Consider the following 24,797-nt stretch of genomic DNA (forward strand, 5'->3'; position numbering starts at 1 on the left):
CACACGCTTCCGTTTAAAGATGAATAAAGACGTCTTCAAAAAACAAAACAAAACCCAAAGGAGCTGTGTTGTCTCATAAGAAAAAGGGTGCAGTGGGGAAAAACTAAACGCCACGGTTGGGCGATATTTTTTAAATGGGACCGGCTTGAAATGCCACAAAATAGCAAGGGAACTTTCAAGTTTTCCAGGTCATTTCATTTTACACAGAAAGGCTGCCCCAAATTTAGCCTGGATATGAATTACACTGGTGCCTTGCTTCTCAAACTTAATCTGTTCCGGAAGTCCATTCCAAAACCAAGGCGCACTTTCCCATAGAAAGTAATGCAAAACGAATTAATCCGTTCCGGACTTTTAAAAACAACCCCTAAAAGCGCCGAAATGAATCCGTTCCGGAAGTCTGTTTGACTTCTGAAATGTTCGAAAACCAAGGCACAGCTTCTGATTGGTGCAGGTGCCCAGGAAATAATAGCCAACAGCCGCATCAGATGTTTGGCTTCCGAAAAACGTTCGAAAACTGGAACACTTACTTCTGGGTTTTCGGCATTTGGGAACCAAGGTACCACTGGACAGTCATACCTCGGGTTGAAGTTGCTTCAGGTTGAGTGCTTTTGGGTTGCACTCTGAGGTGAGCCTGAAGTAACGGAACACGTTACTTCCTGGTTTCGCCTCTCGCGCATGCACAGTCAAAATGACATCACACGCATGCGCGGAAGCGGTGAATCACGATCTGCGCATGCGCAGACACACAGCCACGGGTTACGTTTGCTTCAGGATGCGAACAGGGCTCCGGAACGGATCCCATTCCTATCCAGAGGTACCACTGTATACCGTATTTTTCGCTCTATAACACGCACCAGACCATAACACGCACGTAGTTTTTAGAGGAGGAAAACAAGAAAAAAAATATTATAAACGAAATAGTGGATATATGATTTTTGTGGTTCATGCTGTGGCCACAGACATGTGATCTGACAGTGAGTTTGGAGTAGCCCCATGCAAAAATCCTGAGGATCCATGTGGATCCATGCTTTGTAACCACGGAGGAGGGAAGGAAGGGGAACCATGGATCCTCTGCTCACGACTGCAGCAGATCCCCCCCCCCCGCCACCCACAGGCATTCGCTCCATAACACGCACAGACATTTCCCCTTACTTTCTAGGAGGAAAAAAGTGAGTGTTATGGTGCAAAAAATACGGTATTTATTTCAGCCATTTATCATCGCCTTAGGTTCCTTTGGGAGAAAGGATGGGATAAATGAGTGAATAATCAAAGCTCAACAGCCTGACAAACGCACCATACATTTAAAGCACTCCTCTGCCCTCCCAGAAGCCTGGAAATTACAGTTTAGCCCTTCGAACTAGAGTTCCCTTAACAAATGACAGTTCCCAAGATTCCTTGGGAGGAGGGGCGCGCTTGAAATATAGGTGTTATGTACTGAGCTGAATCCTAGAACAATAGGATCCAGAATGCAGCAGTCTGATTGGTCTGCAGGAGCCACCCAATCCAGCTCCAGGTGGAAGTGAATCAGCAACCTGATTGGCCTGCAGGAGCAGCCACTCAGGCTTCTGGAGGAGGTGAATCCTCAACCTGATTGGCCTACAGGAGCAGCCCGGAATTAGCCAATCACGCGGGGCCCATTATGTAAATAATGTATATATATAACTAGATGTTTCGGGGAAAGATTCGTTCATTGCTACTATAAGCTGAATAAAGAGCATGAAATTGACACTCGACGCCAAGTATATTTCCACAGTTTCTAAGCAGGGTACAGTAAAGTTGCGATAGATAGGAACAAAATAGTTAACCACACCATCAGAAAGCTTTTTAAAACGCCTGTTGAAAGAAAAAGAAGCGAGTATTGTAGGTTCAACAGGGAGTGGGGCTGCTTGTCTGGTCTCAAGTGGGAGGGAGTTCCACAGAACTGGGCGCCCAGTACTGAATGAATGGCTTCTGTGCAACTGGGCTGTGGGGGATCTTTAATAGTGACCTCCCCAAAAGTCCTCAGGGATATAAAGAAGCAGACATTTCTTAAAGTATCCTGGACCCCAGCTGTTAAGGGACTTGTAAATTAATCCAGTGAATGCAATATTATGGGTACTGAGGTCTGAATTTGGACTCAAATGCAATATTTGATTTGATTGGTAATTATATTTCTATGCTGCTTTTCATTCAGCTGAATCACTAATACTACTACTAATAATAATTAATATGATAGAACATAATGGATCGTCACAAATACAGCCTAGAGAATAATTAACAAATCACCAGTGAAACAATTACAATCTGTAAAACATTGTTAGCAAAACAATAAACAAATAATTAGCTAAACCGCACAATCACAGCAAAAATCCTATTATATGATTAACAAATCAGTACGTTTATAATCTATAAAACAATATTAACAACATGAGCAAAATAGGAACCAAATAATAAACTAAGCACACACACTCTCCACCCCCATGACTCAGAATCCTTCACTCTGTTCATTACTGAAGGACAGTCGCAGGGCATATTTAATAATAAAGCAACAAATAGAATTATAATGCGCTCAGAGCAGAAGAACACACAGAAAACAAACTACGTTGCTCCACAATTTGCTCCCAGGGCCCCACAAGGCATGGAGCCATGCCAGATTTTAGGGTCTATCTTATCTTTCAAAAGCAGTGCAAGTTTTGAGGTGTTTCACAAACATCCAGTGTCTGAAGCTTTTGGTCTAGTGCCGCCTTTCTCAACCTGTAGGTCCCCAGATGTTGTTGAACTGCAACTCCCATCACCCCTAGCTAGCAAGGCCAGAGCTCAGGGATGATGGGAGTTGTAGTCCAACAACATCTGGGGACCCACAGGTTGAGAACCGCTGGCCTAAGGCATGGGTAGGCAGACTAAGGCCTGGGGGCCGGATCCGGCACAATCATCTTCTCAATCCGGCCCGCGGACGGTCCAGGAATCAGCGTGTTTTCACATGAGTAGAGTGTGTCCTTTTATTTTAAATGCATCTCTGGGTTATTGGTGGGACATAGGAATTCGTTCATATATTTTTTTCAAAATATAGTCCGGCCCCCCACAAGGTCTGAGGGACAGTGGACCGGCCCCCTACTGAAAAAGTTTGCTGACCCCTGGTCTAGTGCAAAGATGTGGGACCCCTGCAGTCGGGGCCAGCTCAAGATAAGCTTTCTGGGGAGCTGCTTCTCTCCCGCCCCACTCCCAAATATAATGCAGATAACTACCGCAGATTCAGAATAGGGGCTTCTGGGCTGCACTGACACAAAAGCCTTGCCCTGCTTTGCTGCTTCTTGGGAGCAGGATGAAAAGAGGCAGCGAGGAGAAAAAAGAAAAGGAAAGAAGTGAAGCGTGGAGAAAGAGAGAGGGGAGTTTTCCCAATTACACCGGTTTATTGGGCCCCACGCCTTTTAGGGGCCCCGCGACAACGGATCAATACAATATTGATTTAATATTGATTTGATCTTGGAAGAACATGACAACCAAGCTTTCTTCGTCCAGTGTTTTGGGTAATAAAATTGGTTTATTAAAATGGTTTGTAGGTAAAATAAAAACACGTATTAGGAGATAATTTGAGAGGTGAGGCCCCTGCCCTGATTTTGACTGCCTAGGGAGCTCTGTACAGTTTAATCCAGCACAGGAGAGAGATGAATAGGGGAGATATGGGACAAACTGCGTCCTGTATTGCATCAACACAGGTCACGGCATTTTACACTCAAATAAGGGACAACCCTGTACAGTGGTACTTTGGTTCTGAAACTTAATCTGTTCCGGTAGGTGGTACATGACTCCAGTCAAGCTTGCAAAAATCTATCATTTGCCCGATAATAAGTGTTGGAAATGTAAAGACGCTGAAGGTACATTCTTTCACCTCTGGTGGACATGCCCAAGGATTAAGGCTTTCTGGGAGATGATATATAATGAACTGAAAAAGGTATTTAAATATACCTTCCTTAAGAAACCAGAGGCCTTCCTCCTGGGAATAGTCGGCCAAATGGTGCCAAAGAAGGATAGAACTTTCTTTATGTACGCTACAACAGCAGCAAGAATACTCATCGCAAAGTATTGGAAGACACAAGATCTACCCACTTTGGAAGAATGGCAGATGAAGCTGATTGACTGTATGGGACTTGCAGAAATGACTGGCAGAATCCGGGACCAGGTAGAAGAGTCGGCAGAAGAAGATTGGAAAAAATTTAAGGACTATTTACAAAAATATTGTAAAATTAAGGAATGTTGAATGATGCTGGATTTAAATTAAGTGGTTTCAAGCTGTAACTATGATAAAACGACTTTCTTTTTGTAAGCAAGAATTTAAAGCTATAATAATCTAAGATGTTGAGATAAGGATTTGCTGTACAAACAATTTAAACTGGGTATACAAGAAGGGGAGGTATGAGGAGGTCGGGGAAATAAGCTACAAGAAAATAAGGTGTGAAATTTAAGTGTTTTAATATTTTTATGTTTGTTTTTTCTTTTGTTTGCAAAAAATTGGAAACTTTAATAAATACCTTAAAAAAAAAAGAAACTCAATCTGTTCCAGGAGTCCATTCGACTCCCAAAACTGTTCGAAAACCAAGGCACAGCTTCTGATTGGCTGCAGGAGCTTCCTGCACTCAATCGGAATCTGCAAAAGCTGCGTCAGACTTTTTGGCTTCTGAAAAACGTTTGCAAACGTTTTTGCGGCGTTCGGGAGCCGATTTGTTCGGGAATCAACAAATCAACAGCGACTAGCCAGATGCCACAAGGCAAGGCAGGAAGGCAATCGATTCCATGGAATGGGGCTGAACTCTGGAAACTCTCGTGCTACAGCTGTTGCACGTTCACCACACAGACTTGTGGCAAAGGGTTGCGATCGCCTTTGTCTCTACAGTGCGGGGGGCTGCCGTTCGTCCCAGCTCTGAGCTCTGCAGGCCTCTGTATCAGTGTACGAAGTCCGTGGTCTCCTGGGGTACCTGACAACCAAGACTGAGGGCTGGCCACACACCACAGCCTTCTGGTGAGGCTCGGATGCTTGTGAACTAGCAGCTTGGATCGTCAACATTAAAAAGCTGTAGCTTTTTCTAGGATGGAGATACAGTGCCGGGAAAAGTGTCGGCTGCAAAATGATTGTTTTTAAGAGAGGGTCCAAGGCAGGCTACTCAAAGGAAAATAGCTCAGGACATTTATTATTATTAATATTATTATTATTATTAGGTAAAGGTAAAGGGACCCCTGACTGTTAGGTCCAGTCGTGACCAACTCTGGGGTTGCGGCGCTCATCTCGCTTTATTGGCCGAGGGAGCCAGCTTCCGGGTCATGTGGCCAGCAGGACTAAGCCGCTTCTGGCGAACCAGAGCAGCGCACGGAAACGCCGTTTACCTTCCCGCCGGAGCAGTACCTATTTATCTACTTGAACTTTGAGGTGCTTTCGAACTGCTAGATTGGCAGGAGCAGGGACCGAGCAACGGGAGCTCACCCCGTGGCGGGGATTCAAACTGCCGACCTTCTGTGGTTTAGAAGAGGCTCTGTGGTTTAGACCACAGCACCACCCGCGTCCCAATGATGATTATTATTACTTTCTCTCAAAGGAGTCCAAGGTGGTATATATGATCTAATCCCAAAGGTTAACATTTATTCTGGCACAGTGACAAAAATAGTGTTAGTGGCTAATCTCTCTGTGTCCTTCTCTGGTTGCAACAGCTGCCGAGTTACTCACTAGAACACGAAAAAAAGTAATCTGTGGAGAACATCACATATTCACTTTGACCCGAGAGACTATTAAAATCCCAACGGAAGAAGACTGGCTTATGTAGATGGTGAAATATGCTGAGAGGACAAAACTAAATTACAGGACAAAATTCTTGAAGAATGGAATTACTTGGTAGAATTTTCCCCTGACCTGTCCTGTATTTTGCCCAACCAAATGTGTATACCCACCAACATTTATCTGATGAAAATAAGTACGTCCTATTCAACACAACATATTAGATATACGATTATAATATCATTATATTAATATTATTGTAATTATGATATGATAATAACAATTATTATTTATTATTATTATTCAGGGTCCCTTCCAAATTATGATTCTTTGTCTGTGTTCCACAGTGGAGATAGATGGAAATAATAATGATATGCCTATTATTTATACCTCACTCATCTGACCGGGTTTACCCAGCCCTCCCGTCCAACATACCGTATTTTTCGCTCCATAAGACACACCTGACCATAAGACGCACCTAGTTTTTAGAGGAGGAAAACAAGGGGAAAAAATATTCTCAACGAAACAGTGGGTGTATGATTTTTGTGGTTCATGCTGTGGCCACAGACATGATATGTGATCTGATGGTGAATTTGGGGGTGACCCAATGCAAAAATCCTAAGGATCCATGGGCTTTTACCTCCCCCCTCCCAGGCAGCCTCCTTTATTGCTAGCTTCCCTTATCTCCCTCCCGATCGCTTGCCGATCAGCTGCTTCCTTTCAACACCCCCTTCCCTCTTTGTAAAAAAAAGAGCACGATCTGCTTTTTGCCTCTGGGCAATTCAGCTCCAGGGACCACACATTCACTCCATAAGACGCACAGACATTTCCCCTTACTTTTTAGGAGGAAAAAAGTGCATCTTATGGAGCGAAAAATACGGTATATAAAAACATAATAAAACAGAGAGCTGTCTTCATATGGCTTCATATGGTTGGAAAACTCCATCCCCTCCAGCATTTCTCCAATGAAAATAGGGGCCTCCTAAGGAAAAGTGGGACGTTCCGGGATCAAATCAGAAATGGCTTCTGTAAATTCGGTAACTGTCTCTGGGAAATAGGGGCACTTGGAGGGTCTGAAGCTGGCAACCCTAACTATCAGCCCAACCCAGCAGAACTGCTGAGAAGCTGAAGTCCAAAAGAAGTGGGCGGTCAGTCCCAGGCTGGCAAACTCTGGTTTGAATGGCACCTTTTGTCATTGTGACTGGCGTCTGTTTTACAGAAACCCCTTTGCTATTGTTTTTTGGCACACACAAAAAGCAGCGCATAAAATCCCCAAATAAATAAATAAATCCTACACCCATCTAGGAGCACCTTCAACTACAGGTGTGTGTGTCTGGGGGGTTAATTTGGGTCACAGCCTGTTCACATATCCCCTGGCATGGACGTCAGCAGGGTCTGAAGCCCTCTGCTCTGTTTGAGCTCTGTGGTGCGGATGATTCAACAACCCCTTGGCATTGTACGAAAGCTTGGCAGAGACGAAAGGAAACTTTGGGGGTCCCCGACCTCCTCGCTTATCAAGGCAGCTGCTACCTTCCCCAGAACATCAATCAGGAAAAGGGTTTGGAAGTGTCAGCCCTTTTCCCGACGGAGCTGTGGGAAGGAGGGCGGCTGGCGGAAGGCTGGTCCCTGTAGCTGCTGGCCACGCTCCAGCCAGCGTTCACACTGTGGATGGAATATAAGAGGCCTTGGGGAGGCACCCCAGTTCCTAGTGGCTACCCCGTCTTGGCCAAAATGAGGAGTCTCCTGTGGTTTGGTGCCCTGGTGGCTGTTGCGCTCGGCACCGAGACCTTTGTGGGGTACGTAGACACAAGCTCGGGGGGGTCCGTGTCGTGATTTACCTAGCTCCACTTTCCATTTCCAGGTAGCAGAAAGAGAGACAGAAAGAGACAGACAGACAGAAAGAAAGATAGATAGATAGAATAGTCCAGGGAAATGGAAATGCATGACTTTTGTGTGTGTGTGTGTGTGTGTGTGTGTGTGTGTGTGCGTGCGTTTTGGGTTGTTGTTTTTTTACTTGAACCAAGCTGCAGCTAGTTCTGCATTTTATTTTATAGGTTTTGTTTTCCACATTTCATTTCATTTTTTGTTTATTTTTTGTTTCTTATATACTGTATTTCTCGCTCCATAAGACACACCTGGCCATAAGACACACCTGACCTTTCATAAGTAATAACTGAAGGAGCAGCTGTGTTGGAGGCATTTATTTGATATCTTGTGCTCTACGCCGGGAAGATTTTCTGTTTTGTAGCTTGATGTGAAATTCTTTTTGCATCTACTGCGGAAAACAGCATTACAGCGGAACCTAGTGACGGAACACAAGTATTACAGCTCTAATTTAGATCATCAACTAAACCAGGCATGGCCAAAGTTGGCCCTCCAGATGTTTTGGAACTACAGTTCCCATCATCCCTGACCACTGGTCCTGTTAGCTAGGAATGATGTAGTCCTAACACATCTGGAGGGCCAACTCTGGCCATGCTTGAACTAACGGGTGTATATTGGGCATTGGGGAGGTGGGGCGTGGAGACACACGTTCCTCTGTCCCATTCCACCAGTGCTGCCTGACTAGACAACCAGGAAGCACAGAAGCCTGTGGGGGGAATTCAGCTAGCCAGCCACAGAATGACCACCATGTTTCGGTGGAAGAAGACTAGAAAAAGTTTAAAGACTACTTACAGAAATACCGTAAAATTAATGAATGTTAGAAAAATGTTGGAATGAAGTTACATGGCTTTAGTAGAAATGTTATAAGGAATTAAGTATAAATAGATTAATAGAGCATTAAAGGGAAAAATAAGGTTAGAATCTGTTAAGATAAGTAAAAGATAGAAAGCAGAGGAAGATGGAAAGGAATTGCTGAAACAATTAACAGAAGTGGAATACAAAAAGGGAGGTGTGAGGAGGTCACTGAAATAAGTGAATGAAAGATAAGATACGGAAATTGCTTGATTTTTTAAAAAAATTGTTTTTGTTCTGTTAGTTTAGTGTGTTGTGTAGTGTTTTTGTATTGTGTTGTGTTCTTTTTTCTTATTTTTTTGTGTGTGTTTGAATTGTTGGAAATGTAATAAATATGATTTAAAAACAAAACAAAACAGAATGACCACCACATTTATCCTTCACGAAAGCCCATCGTCAAGTGTGCTATTTGACGGCAGCAAAGGCTCACCTAACTTGTCTCTGCAGTCACCAGGTGCTGAGGATCTTTGCTGCAGATGAGTTCCAAGTGGAGAAGGTGAAGGAGCTGGAAGCTTTGGAGCATCTTCAGGTAATGCCTTGGAACAGAGATGCAGGTGGGGTTGTTTATCTCTGTTCGATGTAACACCCCGTCATGGACTGGTTGAATGGGCCCGGGGGTAACCCGTGAAATGTGGTCCAGGTCTGGTCCCGAATCCAAGGGTTCCACGAGGAGTCAGTCCAACAGGGCCAAGGCAGGACACGAGGCAGGAAACCAGGCAAGGACAGGCACAGGATCACAGGCAGGTTCTGGCAAACAGCAACGCTGCTCCCACAACCTGGGGCGGGGTCCAGCAGCCTTTTATCTCTGTCGGGGTAACGGCCGGTCCTGATCCCCTGGTGACTCACCTCCCTGTTTTGCCCGAAGGCGAGCACTCCTCCTGCGAGTACTCAGGTCTCTCCTTCTCTCAGACCTCAGTCTCTGCAGCTCGGGAGACGTTGGTGGGTTACTAGACCCAGAGGCCGCCTCAGCCTCCCCTGACCCAGCTGGTAGTGGAGCAGCTGTAAGTGATGGCCCAGCTGAAGGCAACGAGGTCATCCCTGCATCTGGAGCCAGGGCAGGCTCAGGCCCCTGACTCGGCCCAGCTGGTGCTTGTTGCAGGGGAACCTGTGCAGACTGGGACTCTTCAGGATCAGGCCCCAGACTAGGTTCAGATGCCGCCTGTGGCAAAGGATCCTGTGCGGACTGAGACTTCTCTGGCTCCGAGTCTGAGCCCAAGTCCCAGGCCATCACAGAGGGGAGCGGTGGGAGACATCAGTTGGGGAACCCCAAGCGAAGAAGGCTCAGAGCCTGGGAAGTGGTGGTGGGACGACCATGAGTGGTCAGGGGGAGAAGAGGGAGAAGACTGGGAGGAGGAGGTGTCAGAAGCTGAAGAGGCAACAGGGCTTAGTGAGCTGGGAGAGGCTGTGGCAGAGAGCAGTCCAGAATCAGAGGTAGGAGAGGAGGCTGGAGAGGAGGAGGACTGAGAGGCAGAGATGAGTCAGGCTGGTGAAGAAGACAGGGAATCTCCCCTCCTGCTGTGATCAGCTCCCCTACCTCTAGTCTCCCAGAACCAGGAAAGGGATGAAGTAAGAGGAGCAAAGGCAGGCACGCTGGCATAGTCTCAAATTGCTTGGGAACAACCTGGAAGAGGAGGAGACTTAGGTTATGGTTACCAGATTTTTTCCATTGAATCCGGGGACACTTTTTTTCTTTTTCTTTTTTAAGCTGAGTAGCAACAGGGAGCCAGTAGTGGGGACGGTGAGGCAAAAGACCCTGGGCCCAAGCACACATGCATATTGTAGAAAGGTGCAAAGCCCTTCTTTCGCACCCTGTGAAACATAAATGTTTTTTAAAAAACTGGGCAACAGCACATCGTCCACCCGTGACTCCTGAGCCTCCCCCCAATCTCCTGCCCCCTTTGTTTTGGCAGATCGGGGGAGGCTTGGGAGTCGCGGGTGGGTGTCTGTTGCCCGAGGGGGGGGCACATGGTTTCTCTGCCAGGCAAGGTGCAAAGCCTTCTTTCACACCCTGTGAAACAGAAATGTGCAGAGTTTTTTTAAAAAACTGGGCAACGGCTGGCCGCTCGCGACTCCCGAGCCTCCCCCGATCAGTCAAAACAAAGGGAGAATGGGGCAGGAGATCTGTACCGCCGGACGTTCCCAGTTCCCCTTCGGCAGTGGCGGCGGCAGTTAGCAGCCCGGAGCCAGCCTGGTAGCGCAGTTGGCTCTGGCTGGCTTCAGGAGCTGCTCGCTGCCGTGGCGCCTGCCATTTTTCCTCTACAGAAGTCCCCATATGATGTGTTGCGCACAAGACACATCATATGGGGACTTCCGGTGAGGAAAAATGGCGGGTGCCACGGCAGCGAGCAGCTCCTGAAGCCAGCCAGAGCCAACTGCGCTACCAGGCTGGCTCCGGGCTGCTGAGGCTGCCGCTGCCACGTTTCCTGGGGACAGATTTGCAAATCTGGGGACATTCCGGGGACGGAATTTGTCCGGGGACAGATTTGCAAATCCGGGGACTCTCTCCGGGAACCGGGGACGTTTGGCAACCCTAACCTAGGCAGCTGTGGGAAGGAGGGGACCTTCAGTCCCCACAACTGCCCCATGGAGCAAGATCTACTGGGATGAGTTGCTGAGCTCACTAGGCCTGGCCCCCTGAGTAGACCTTGTGTTCATGAATGAAGACTTGGCTTCACTGATGCCATGTGATTTATTGCCTGGCTCCCTGCCCCTGACACCCACCCTGGGACTTTACAGCGAATGGCAGCTTAATAGAGGAGTGGGTGGATAGACAGAGAGATACTGTATTGGCCCGAATATAAGCCGCACCCGCAAATAAGCCGCACCTTTGAAATTCAGGAGGGGGGATAAAAAAAGACAATACCCAAATATAAGCCGCTCCCTTAAAATTGGGTTACAGGCTGAAAATCGCTGCGGTTGGTAGAACTGTAACTCTGAGCCAATTTAAGCCTTTGATCTTGCAAGCCCGCAAAAGTTACGTACCTTACAATTGCTAAAATCGCAAATCGCTATTCTATTGCTATAATTCCGCAGGCACTCACACCGGCAAATAGCAAATGAACAGTCTCAATCTCGCAAATCGGCAATAAAACATTTTTTTGTTCCGTTTTACCGTATGCCTGTTTCAGCAGCGATATTGTAAAAGCCAATTTTTGTAAGGTGGCGAATTTAAGCCGTACTTTAACTTTTCACTGCCGGAATTGGGGGGGGGGGGGGAGGTAGATAAGGGCTGTAATTCAGTGAGCAGAACATCTGCTTGCATGCAAAAGGTCCCAGATTCAGTAGAAGGTCCCAGGTTCAGTACCATCTCCACGAAGGGCTAGGAATATCCCGCCTGAAACCCTGGGCAGCTGCTGCCAGTCAGTGTCAGACAATACTGACCTAGATGGAACAATGTCTGACTCAATATAAGGCAGCTCCCCAGGTTCCAACGCCAGCAAGGCAATTCTTACATTATTGCACCACTGGAGAGATTGCAAAACACAGGCCATAGACATATATTAAACTAATACCTTTCTCCTCCAGCTGGATTTCTGGCGCCACCCAGTTCACTCCGAGTTCCCCATAGACGTGCGTGTCCCATTCGAGAGCCTCCAAGGAGTCAAGGTCTTCCTGGAATCCAATGGCATCCATTATTCCATCATGATCCAAGACCTTCAGGTTAGTGACCTACACAGGTGACAAGGGAAACTGGTGCAGGTATGTGTGGCCTGCAAAGCAAGGCCTGGCCCAGTTCTGTCCTTCAAGACCTCACTTCTACCACCGTCTAATGGTAGTTGACCCTGCTGTATAAACCTGTGTGTTGTCAGCCCTGAGACCTGACACCAGGGCCAGCTGCAGGTTCTTGAGGGACCTCAGGCAAGCCTCCCCTCAGAGGCACCTCTCCCTGACTGAGTCTACCTTCTCACCGCCACTATCATGCTGGAGACAAACCTCTTTAACCTAGGCTGTGTACACACTACAACGAATCCTGAGCACAGTAGTTTATCTATCACCAGCAACCCTTAACAAACTATGGTGCCCAGAATTTTTTGAGGAGGGAAAAGTGTTTCAAGTGTGCTTTAAAAGTATTATGTGTATGCTGTCCAAATCATTGACACCTCAGATATATGCTGTGCACACACTCCCGTTTCCACTGGGAGAGTTCAAAGGCTTTATTCATGCAGGAGCAGGAACTATTTGAAGATTATAAGAGAGAACCACAAAATGGCTCAGCTTTTAGGGGCAGAGTTAACTTAGAGATTTCACAAGTAAGTGCTGGCTAGGTTGCTAGACAAACCATGGGCTCATGTGGTTTAAAGTAATATGTGCATTAGCTACAAACTCAAGAAAAGGGAGTGTGCTTTTCTCCAACAACCCCCACTCCTCCCTGACTCTTCCCGTTGTCCCTTCCAGTCACTGGTGGATGAGGAGAAGCTTTTCATGTCCCGCCAACATTTTATGCCCCGGTCGATTGAGACATTTAACTATGCTTCTTACCACAATCTGGATGAGGTGAGTGAAATAAATGCATACTTGTTGTAACTGCAAATATCCCATTTCAATGTGATTATTTTGTTTGGGGAGCAAAGACATGGGTTTAGGACCAACTAAGTTAGTTCTTGGTATGAGCTTTCGTGTGCATGCACACTTCTTCAGATACACACACGAAAGCTCATACCAAGAACTAACTTAGTTGGTCTTTAAGGTGCTACTGGAAGGAATTTTTTTATTTTGACTATGGCAGACCAACACGGCTACCTATCTGTAATGGGTTTAGGAGAGAGGGTAAAAAGATTTTCCAGCTAATGCTTTGATAGCAGAAATACCTATCACTTTTTGTTGCTACTTTAGTTACACTTCACCTCTCCTGTTTATTGCTTCCTGAACTTGTAATCTCATTGGACGGGATGGGATGATGTCATGACTATGCTATATCAGGGCTAGGCAACCTAAGGCCTGGGGGCCAGATGTGGCCCAATCGCCTTCTCAGTCCAGCCCACGGACAGTCCGGGAATCAGCGTGTTTTTACATGAGTAGAATGTGTCCTTTTATTTAAAATGCATCTCTGGGTTATTTGTGGGGGAAAGGAATTCGTTCATCCCCCCCGCCCCATAGTCTGGCCCATCACATGGTCTGAGAGACGGTGGACTAGCCCACGGCTGAAAAAGGTAGCTGACCCCTGTGCTATATAGTCAAACAGGTTTGCCAATGTGGGGACAATACTGAGGGTTAACCAAGCCACTTGAGAGCGAGGGCATTGCTTCCTGGGCTCATCACTTCACCAGTCCAAGCCAATCAGAGACCACACAGTGAATAGGATGTGTAAATAGCCAATCAGGGGTGGTTACGTCGTGACATCACCTCGGGCAAAGTCAACTGAGAGAGCAAGTGAGCGAGGGCAATGGTAGTGGATAGGTGGACATTTTTACAAGTGTTATCAAAATGTCATCAAACGAGGGGGATGCTTTTCAAACTGCGGAGGATAGTCCAGAGGGAAAGAGTGCAGAACTGGCTCACCCACCTTGAACTCACTGAAAGATATAAGTGGTATATAAATGGTAGGTAAAGGTAAAGGGACCCCTGACCATTAGGTCCAGTCATGGCCAACTCTGGGATTGCGGCACTCATCTCGCTTTACTGGCCGAGGGAGCCGGCCAGCATGACTAAGCCGCTTCTGGCGAACCAGAGCAGCACATGGAAACGCCGTTTACCTTCCCGCCAGAGTGGTACCTATTTATCTACTTGCACTTTGACATGCTTTCGAACTGCTATGTTGGCAGGAGCAGGGACCGAGCAACAGGAGCTCACCCCGTCACAGGGATTCGAAGCGCCGACCTTCTGATCGGCAAGTGCTAGGCTCTGTGGTTTAACCCACAGTGCCACCCGCGTCCCTATAAATGGTATATAAATGTAATAAATAAGAAGAGATAGCAGCTGTCATCATTGGGGCGTGTGTGTGTAGTAATGGTCTCTCTACTCCACGGCACAGGGTATGTGGAAGTCAGGTGATTTAGCCCACCCCGCAATTTAATTGACTAACATTGCCATGTAGAACACAATGTGTTATGTACTGAGTTGAATAGGATCTAAAAGGCAGCAGTCTGATTGGTCCTAGAACAATAGGATTCAGAATGCAGCAGTCTGATTGGTCCTAGAACAATAGGGTCCAGAATGCAACAGTCTGATTGGTCCCCAGGAGCTACCCGATCCAGCTCCAGGTGGAAGTGAATCTGCAACCAGATTGGCCTACAGGTGAATCCCGGATTAGCCAATCAAGTGGGGCCCATTGTGTACAAATGTATATAAAGCAGACATTCTGGAGGAACTTCAATTCCTCCTCACCACTATGAGCTGAATAAAGAGCATGAAATCCACTCTCGACTCCGAGTATATTGCACAATGGAAAATAAAGCCCCCATTTCAGGGACCCCTGGGGTCTTGATGGTTGCTTTCTTGAGACAGAATTTCAGAACACAGACTTTTACTGAGACACACACAGACACGCTTCACTCCAGCCCTCTCTCTCCCCACTAGATCTACGATTTCATGGACCTCCTGGTGGGAGAAAACCCCAAACTGGTCAGTAAAATCCAGATTGGGAAGAGTTACGAGGGCCGACCAATCAACATCTTGAAGGTAAGTCACTTCTGGGGCATTTGGACAAACAAACATCAATTTCCACTCCTGAACTCCCACATCTCTAACACATACGGATATAATGTGTTAATATTTCAGCCTTTAAATATTGGGTCTCCAACATGGCACCTGTGGGCACCCCGACTTCTTCAAATACTTCCTTCTGGCATTCAATGGGACCCTTGTCCCTCCTAATTTTTATGTTTTGAGAAATTGTTTTCTGGGAGGTTGGTTTTTGGGTGTGTCCCCCCCCCCCGTTGTTTCGAGAGTTTGTGTGTGTTTCAAGCACCACCAATTCTCCTTCTGTGAAATGGGCATTTTGTGGCATGCGTAACATTTCCTTAGATTTTTCAAATGTGCTCCCAGGCTCCAAAGAACTGGGAAATTGCTTTAGGGAATTATGGGGTTTAACAAACTGCTCAGATTTATGGACCTGGATGCTACGATGCCACTCTCAGTACCTGGCATTCATAGGGAGCTTGCAGGCCCATCAGACTTTGAGACAGCCTTGCGGAGAAGGTAGGAATTCAGATTTCTCCTTCTCCTCTTTCTGCACAGTTCAGCACCGGGGGAAGCAACCGGCCAGCAATCTGGATCGACACTGGCATCCACTCCCGAGAATGGGTCACTCAAGCCAGTGGAGTCTACTTTGCAAAGAAGGTAAGGTAAAGGGACCCCTGACCATTACGTCCAGTTGTGACTGACTCTGGGGTTGCGGTGCTCATCTCGCTTTACTGGCCGAGGGAGCCGGCGTACAGCTTCCGGGTCATGTGGCCAGCATGACTAAGCCGCTTCTGGCGAACCAGAGCAGCACACGGAAACGCCGTTTACCTTCCCACCGGAGCGGTACCTATTTATCTACTTGCACTTTGATGTGCTTTCGAACTGCTAGGTTGGCAGGAGCAGGGACCGAGCAACGGGAGCTCACCCCGTCGTGGGGATTCGAACCGCCGACCTTCTGATCGGCAAGTCCTAGGCTCAGTGGTTTAACCCACAGCGCCACCTGCGTCCCTTGCAAAGAAGGTATTGGCTGCAATTTAGTCTCAGAGGCGCACATTTCATATGGAGGAGGAAGGACTCAGAGCTCCATCAGCAACCGCCGGCCAAGAATGAACCGCCCATGTTCAGAGACGCCACTGCTGTAAGGATTTCACAACTTTGTGGCTGCATATTCATCACTGAAAGCACCCCTCTCAAAGAATCATGGGAACTGTAGTCTCCCGCTTAGAGCTACAATTCCTGGCACCATCATCAACTACAGTTCCCAAGATTCTTGGGTGTGGGTGGGTTTTAAATGGTGTGCATGCACCCAAATGTGTCCATGTACTAGGGGCACAGAACCCAACATCTTCAGAATGTCATTGTTTATTTTCTGCTAGAAGTTTCTACTCCTCAAGGCTGCGGAGATAGACGTGGTGTAGAATCTCAGAGGGGGCACCAGGATTCTGAGAGAGAAGGAGTGCAGCTTCCATGCCTTACATTGCCTTGGTCTCTTCCCATGGAAATCCAGAGTGAAGCTACCAAAAAGTGCAAATACATCCTGGTTGGTTTATATTTATGCCAGTCACAGGATTCAAGGCTTCCAGACCTGTTTGATCTCTCATAAATTATTAGTTGTATTTATTTATTCATTATATCCCATTCTTCCTCCTGAAGGAGCCCAGGACATACATAGGCAACATATAACGAAAATAGTATTATATGTTTGTATTGAACTACTTGAACAGATGGTTTGATTTACTTGCATGCTGTGGTGTTTATTGATAGGATTATATTTATGGGAATGCTGAATGCTAATTTTAACACCTTCTTATAATTCTGAGCTCCCTTGAGCTCAGTGGTGCTATCAGAAAAGCCGCATCCAAATAATAAATCAAATCAAAGGTCTTCTGGAGAAATTAATCTCATCTGCAGTTGTGTTTTCCTTCTCCTAACTATAACAAACACATTTCTTGTCTAGAGTAGATGCTCACTACTTAGCAAACACAGACTAAATTGAAAAATATATTATTTATTTTTATTATTATTACCGCATTTATTACCTGCTTTCAACAGCGGGTCCCAGGGTGGGTCGCAAGAATGTAGAATTCAGAATTAAAAACAGCCCCAGAACAGTCACAAGAATAGGGTGGGTCCTGAAAACGTGCCTGTCAGGTGTCAAGTGTCAAGGTGGTGTAGTGGTTAGAGCACTGGCCTGGGAACTCGGAGACCAGGGTTCAGATTCCCCCACTCGGCTATGATGCTCACTGGATGACCTAGGGCCAGTCGCTCCCTCTCAGCCTAACCAACCTCACAGGGCTGTTGTTGGGATTAAATTAGATGGTGGAGAACCATTTCTGCCACCTTGAGCTCTTTGGAGGAAAAAAATGGTGGGTTATTAAGGAAATAAAGGAAAGATGGACAGAAGTCTGGAAACGAAAAGTGTCTTTGTCTTTGTCTGAAGAAGCCAGACACACACCTGTCTACGAATGATGACGGACTCCAAGGCTCTGTCCCTAAGCCCTTCTCTTTCATCCTGTTCAGATCCTTGATGGCTATGGCAAGGATGCCTCCCTGACCTCCATCCTGGACAACTTCGATATCTTCCTAGAAATTGTCACAAACCCAGATGGGTTTGCCTTCACCCACTCCAAGGTATTTCTTTCCCTTTCAAGCCTCTGTGTTCAGAATGAAGCTGGTAGGTTGAATTACCACCAACCATTTAGCTTCAGAAGCAGCTCTGGAAGTTCTGAACTTTGTTGATGGGTCTTTCCTGGCTGTTGCAGAACCGCATGTGGAGGAAGACAAGGTCCCAGAACAGCGGGTCATCCTGCATCGGAGTAGACCCCAACAGGAATTGGGACGCAGGATTTGGAGGTAAAGACTTTTGCTTCCTCATCCCCCACCCTGATGGGGAGGCGTGTACCTTTGTGAGGTCGAGCGGAATATGATTGTCTGAAGGGACCCAATGCGCCATGGCAAATGATTTGTTGTTGTTTAGTCGTGTCCGACTCTTCATGACCCCATGGACCAGAGCACACCAGGCACTCCTGTCTTCCACTGCCTCCCGCAGTTTGCTCAAACTCATGCTGGTCTTTTCGAGAACACTGTCCAACCATCTCGTCCTCTGTCGTCCCCTTCTCCTTGTGCCCTCCATCTTTCCCAACATCAGGGTCTTTTCCAGGGAGTCTTCTCTTCTCCTGAGGTGGCCAAAGTATTGGAGCCTCAGCTTCAGGATCTGTCCTTCCAGTGAGCACTCAGGGCTGATTTCCTTCAGAATGGAGAGGTTTGATCTTCTCACAGTCCATGGGACTCTCAAGAGTCTCCTCCAGCACCAGAATTCAAAAGCATCAATTCTTTGGCGATCAGCCTTCTTTATGGTCCAGTTTTCACTTCCATACATCATTAAAGGTAAAGGTAAAGGGACCCCTGGCCATTAGGTCCAGTCGTGACCAACTCTGGGGTTGTGGCGCTCATCTCACTTTATTGGCTGAGGGAGCCAGAGTACAGCTTCCGGGTCATGTGGCCAGCATGACTAAGCCACTTCTGGCAGCGCACAGAAACGCTGTTTACCTTCCCACCGGAGCGGTACCTATTTATCTACTTGCACTTTGTGCTTTCGAACTGCTAGGTGGGCAGGAGCAGGGACTGAGCAACAGGAGCTCACCCCGTCGTGGGGATTTGAACCACCGACCTTCTGACTGGCAAGCCCTAGGCTCTGTGGTTTAACCCCCAGCGCCACCCGTGTCCCTCCATACATCATTACGTGTGCCTAATTTGGGATGCTGATATAGGGTGGAGCACTAGGGTGGAGCACACATAGGTCATTGTTTCAATTCCAGCCTCCAGTTAAGAACACAGGAAGCATTTGTGGGATCAGGCCAATGGCCCATTTAGTCCAGCATCCTGTTCTCATGGAAGCCACTGAGATGCCTGCTGGAAAACCTCAAGCAGGACCCAACACCCTTGGGGATTCCCCAGTTGGTTCCTTCCACCATTCTTCTGTGTCCAACCATTCACCATAGTCAGTTTCCTGTCAACTCATGATGGCAAAATGCAAAACTTCCAGCCCCAGAATCCTAGACTGGAGCTAGAGTTCTCCAGCTTGGGTGGCCATCTGTCATGGAGGTTTCAGTTGAGATCCCTGCATTGCAGGGGGTTGGACTAGTTGACCCTCAGGGTCCCTTCAAACTCTGCAGTTCTATGATGCTCTACCAAAAATTGAAGTGTGCGTGATTGGGAGGATGCAGTGCTTTTTTCTGGGGGTACGCAGACCCCTAAACCAGCGGTTCTCAACCTGTGGGTCCCCAGATGTTGTTGGACTACAACTCCCATCATCCATGAGCTCTGGCCTTGCCAGCTAGGGGTGATGGGAGTTGTAGTTCAACAACATCTGGGGACCCACAGGTTGAGAAAGGTTGCCCTAAACATTTTGTGAATCTTTGTACTTTTCTCCATTTACTGTATTTATTTCTTCTGATTTGAACTAAAAAATTGTGATTTTCTTGAGTCAAAATGAGAGTACCCCTAAACATTTTTTTAGAAAAAAAGCACTTGAGGGGATGAGTGAGCCATGATATTGGTCTCAAACCAACATTTAGCTTTATCGCGAAGACCTGCCCTTATCATTTCACGGGTTTTTAATGTCCAAACCAGCGGGTTCTGGAAGGGTTGCATCACCAATGTGCCTTATCTGAATTGTTCCTGATCTACAGCAACCAATGAAACAGTGCTTTTTTTGTGCATTACAGAGGCTGGATCCAGCGGGAACCCTTGCACCGAGACCTACCGTGGACCCTACCCTAACTCTGAGCCCGAAGTGAAAGCCATCGTGGACTTTGTGAAGAGTCACGGCAACATCAAAGCCTTCGTCTCCATCCACAGCTACTCTCAGCTTCTCCTTTATCCTTATGGCTACACCAGCAAGAAAGCAGCTGATCAGGCGGAGCTGGTAGGACTCCATGGCTCAGTCCCCTCCCTTAGGGACGCGGTATCCGTGTGTAATGAACCAGCAGTAGACCCCCAGAGGGGACAACTTGTGCCGCTCCTGCTGAATCCCCATTTCAGCTAACTCCACACCCCAACCCAAAAGGCTCAGCCTTTGTAAGATCAAATCACTCCTCCACCTCACCACTCAACTGGGGGTGTTCTCCAATGGACTTCCCGTTCCAAAAGCTGGAGAAGGAATCCCAAGCTATCAGGGAACCATCTCCCTTCACTGATAAAACCTCAGCTGGCCATTCTGAACTACAGTGGTACCTTGGGTTAAGTACTTAATTCGTTCCGGAGGTCCGTACTTAACCTGAAACTGTTCTTAACCTGAAGCACCACTTTAGCTAATGGGGCCTCCTGCTGCTGCCGCGCCGCTGGAGCACGATTTCTGTTCTCATCCTGAAGCAAAGTTCTTAACCTGAAGCACTATTTCTGGGTTAGCGGAGTCTGTAACTTGAAGCGTATGTAACCTGAAGCGTATGTAACCCAGGTACCACTGTACTAAACAGCTGTCACTTCTGACAGCAGCTGAATGAAACCCAAAGTGATGGGTGTGTCTCTAGTGTGACCTCTTTAGAACAAGAGGGGTAAGAAGAAAGAGAAGCACACCTGGGAGACAGAATATAAGGTGTGTTTTTTCTTGCGAAGTACCACCAAAGCAGGAGGCCATACAAAGATAGGGACTTCAAGTATGAAAACATTTCCTGTAGGGAAAGAGGAGCTGGCCTAGCACAGAAAGGAGAAAACTGTGTAAGGAAAAAGTGCAGAAATTAAAATACAGTGGTACCTCGGGTTAAGAACTTAATTCGTTCTGGAGGTCCGTTCTTAACCTGAAACTGTTCTTAACCTGAGCTAATGGGTCCTCCCGCTGCCACCGTGCCACCACCGCACGATTTCTGTTCTCATCCTGAAGCAAAGTTCTGAACCTGAGGTATTATTTCTGGGTTAGCGGAGTCTGTAACCTGAAGTGTCTGTAACCTGAAGTGTATGTAACCCGAGGTACCGCTGTAAAGGTAAAGGGACCCCTGACCGTTAGGTCCAGTCGCGGATGACTCTGGGGTTGCGGCGCTCATCTCGCTTTACTGGCCGAGGGAACCGGCGTACAGCTTCTGGGTCATGTGGCCAGCATGACTAAGCCGTTTCTGGCAAACCACAGCAGCGCATGGAAACACCGTTTACCTTCCCACCGGAGCTGTACCTACTTATCTACTTGCACTTTGACGTGCTTTCGAACTGCTAGGTTGGCAGGAGCTGGGACCGAGCATCGGGAGCTCACCCTGTCGCGGGGATTCGAACCGCCGACCTTCTGATCGGCAAGCCCTAGGCTCTGTGGTTTTAGACCACAGCGCCACCCGCTGAAGGGGGTAAATTCTCTCCCCACAAGCCTGCATCTCTTAGGTCATCTTTGTTATGTAGCAGTTCTCATCCCACGCATTTGACCTTTCTAGATCTCACTTTTTCTTCCTCTCCTTCTGCCCCTTGTTCCCTTCCAGGACGCTCTTGCTCAGAAGGCAGTCGAAGCCCTTACTTCTCTCCATGGAACCAAATATAGATATGGTAGCATCATCACCACCATCTGTAAGTGACCAAACTTGTGAAAACAAATGTGGTCCTCCAAGCCGCCAGGGGGCAGTCAACTATTTCGAATTGAACTCTACCTTCTCTAAGAGTACAGTTTTCTATGGAGGTTGCAGTATTGGTGATGCTCCAATGCACATTATAGAATCATAGAATTGGAAGGGACCCTGAGAATCGTCTAGTTCAACCCCCTGCAACGCAGGAATAGGCATCTGTCCCTTACGGGAATTGAACCTGCGACCTTGACATTAGCAGCACCATGCTCTAACCAACTGAGCTATCCAGGTGATATACCATTGAACCGTTAATATGCTGTGCTATTTGGTTGAAGACTGGCAGGGCCAGTTGTTGGGCCAGCAGTTGTTGAGTATGGATGAGCAGGAATCAGGAGAGAACTGGTATTTACAGTACACAGCACGGTCTACTCACAAAATATGGCTTTCCTGGACATAAGTCTTTTCTACAATTTTTTATAGGCCAAATGCAACAGCATTCATTTAGGCTACGCCTGCAAGATTCATATGTGGCTGCTCTGTACGGGTGCAAAACTAGAGATTTCTGTGTAACGCTTAATTTGCTGACATTTTGCTAGGAGAAAAGAGGTTAGAAGGAGCGTGTGGAAGGGACTTGGTTGGGGAGAGATGGATTACAGAAGACCCAAGAGAGAAATTCCCATCCTCTGGATACCAGAAACATCTGACTTTCTCTGGCTTTGAAAAGCTTCTCTTAAAAGCCTCTCATCCATAATCCAGGTTTGCTTCATAACCATGAGGCCTAGAAACCCACTTGCTGTTTAGAATGGTGAACGCGCTTCTTAAGGCATCGTGCTTTTATTATTTCTGCAGTCAAATGTATTCCTAGATAAGATAGCAAACAACCCAGAGTCCCCCCCCCCCCCAGCAGGTGTGTTGAATTGGGTCCAAGCCAAGCAGAGAACTGCTTGGATGCCAAGCTACGTAGCAAAGAGGATTAACAGAGTCTACCCTTTACTTTCAACCAGAACCCTAATGCTGAGTTTCAAAGCATGCACAGGACAGAAATTAAACTATTCCAGACGGGAAGAGTAGCAAGAGTTGTTTGGAAGAGATGTGATGCGGCTATTTTCTTTTGTGTACCCATTTCCTTGATCTAGACCAAGCAAGCGGTGGAACCATCGACTGGACCTACGAACAAGGCATCAAGTACTCGTACACCTTTGAGCTGCGAGACACGGGCCGTTATGGGTTCATGCTCCCTGCCAGCCAAATCATCCCCACCGCTGAGGAGACATGGCTGGCCCTGATGGTCATCATGGAACACACACGAGATCACCCCTATTAGAACCAAAAGTAGGAGGCTCTCATCTCAGGAGACAACTTTGCAACCAACACACAGGAGCCTCCTTGGTAATAATAAATGCTTGGAATGAGTACAGAAGTAGCTTTTCCATTGCCTTGCTGTTGTTGTTGTTTAGTCATTTAGTCGTGCCCGACTCTTCGTGACCCCCTGGACCAGAGCAAGCCAGGCACTCCTGTCTTCCACTGCCTCCCGCAGTTTGGTCAAACTCATGCTGGTCTCTTTGAGAACACTGTCCAACCATCTTGTCCTCTGTTGTCCAATAATAATAATAATAATAATAATAAATAATTTATTATTTATACCCCGCCCATCTGGCTGGGCTTCCCCAGCCACTCTGGGCGGCTTCCAAAAAATATATTAAAATACTGTACTACATCAAACATTAAAAGCCTCCCTAAACAGGGCCGCCTTCAGATGTCTCCTAAAAGTCTGGTAGTTGTTGTTCTCTTTGACATCTGGTGGGAGGGCATTCCACAGGGAAGGCGCCACTACCAAGAAAGCCCTCTGCCTGGTTCCCTGTAACTTGGTTTCTTGCAGTGAGGGAACCGCCAGAAGGCCCTCGGCGCTGGACCTCAGTGTCCGGGTAGAACGATGGGGGTGGAGACGCTCCTTCAGATATACTGGACCGAGGCCGTTTAGGGCTTTAAAGGTCAGCACCGACACTTTGAATTGTGCTCGGAAACGTATTGGGAGCCAGTGTAGGTCTTTCAAGACCGGTGTTATATGGTGTCGGCGGCCGCTCCCAGTCACCAGTCTAGCTGCCGCATTCTGGATTAGTTGTAGTTTCCGGGTCACCTTCAAAGGTAGCCCCACGTAGAGCGCATTGCAGTAGTGCAAGCGGGAGATAACCAGAGCATGCACCACTCTGGTGAGGCAGTCCGCAGGCAGATAGGGTCTCAGCCTACGTACCAGATGGAGCTGGTAAACAGCTGCCCTGGACACAGATTTGACCTGTGCCTCCATGGACAGGTATGAGTCCAAAATGACTCCCAGGCTGCGCACCTGGTCCTTCAGGGACACAGTTACCCCATTCAGGACCAGGGAGTCCCCCACACCCGCCCGCCCCCTGTCCCCCAAAAACAGTACTTCTGTCTTGTCAGGATTCAACCTCAATCTGTTAGCCGCCATCCATCCTCCAACCGCCTCCAGGCACTCACACAGGACCTTCACCGCCTTCACTGGTTCTGATTTAAGAGATCCAGCAGAACTAGGAAACAGCTCTCACCTTTGTCCCTAGCCCACCGCAGATCATCAACCAGTGTGACCAAGGCAGTTTCAGTCCCATGATGAGGCCTGAATCCCGACTGGAAGGGATCCAAATGGTCCGTTTCTTCCAGGTGTGCCTTGAGGCCTCCATCTTCCCCAACATCAGGGTCTTTTCCAGGGAGTCTTCTCTTCTCATGAGGTGGCCAAAGTCTTAGAGCCTCAGCTTCAGGATCTGTCCTTCCAGTGAGCACTCAGGGCTGATTTCCTTCAGAATGCAGAGGTTTGATCTTCTTGCAGTCCATGGGACTCTCAAGAGTCTCCTCCAGCACCAGAATTCAAAAGCATCAATTCTTCGGTGATCAGCCTTCTCTCACAAATAACTGCCTTACTCTCACAAATAATCCCTTCCAATTTACACACATGCCTTGAATGCTCACTTTTCTCAATCAAAAGAATTCGAGTGATCACAGAATCGTAGAGCTGGAAGGGACCGAGTCATCTAGTTCAACCCCCTACAACGCAGGAATCATAGCCAAGAAAGGAATGTCCTTTTGAACTTTTCCATGGAAGAGTTTCCTTGCTATTGTGCTAGCAAGGCTCCTCACTC

General features: G+C 47.4%; 1 protein-coding gene across 1 annotated transcript; it reads left to right on the forward strand.

Annotated features, from left to right (window-relative positions):
- Positions 1-7,474: 7,474 nt before the first annotated feature.
- Positions 7,475-23,076, forward strand: LOC310686929 (carboxypeptidase A1-like; the record flags this gene model as incomplete). The annotated part of the gene is made up of 11 exons (XM_083461476.1): positions 7,475-7,539; positions 8,927-9,008; positions 12,005-12,139; positions 12,875-12,973; positions 14,996-15,097; positions 15,656-15,757; positions 17,621-17,731; positions 17,863-17,953; positions 19,828-20,027; positions 21,562-21,646; positions 22,779-23,076. The coding sequence occupies 11 exons, from the start codon at positions 7,475-7,477 to the stop codon at positions 22,964-22,966; spliced, it is 1,260 nt and encodes a 419-aa protein (XP_083317602.1). The 3' UTR covers positions 22,967-23,076.
- Between the last annotated feature and the right edge of the window lie 1,721 nt (positions 23,077-24,797).

Source organism: Podarcis liolepis (assembly GCF_965112155.1).
Source record: "Podarcis liolepis genome assembly, chromosome: 10".
NCBI classification, from domain to species: Eukaryota; Metazoa; Chordata; class Lepidosauria; order Squamata; family Lacertidae; genus Podarcis; species Podarcis liolepis.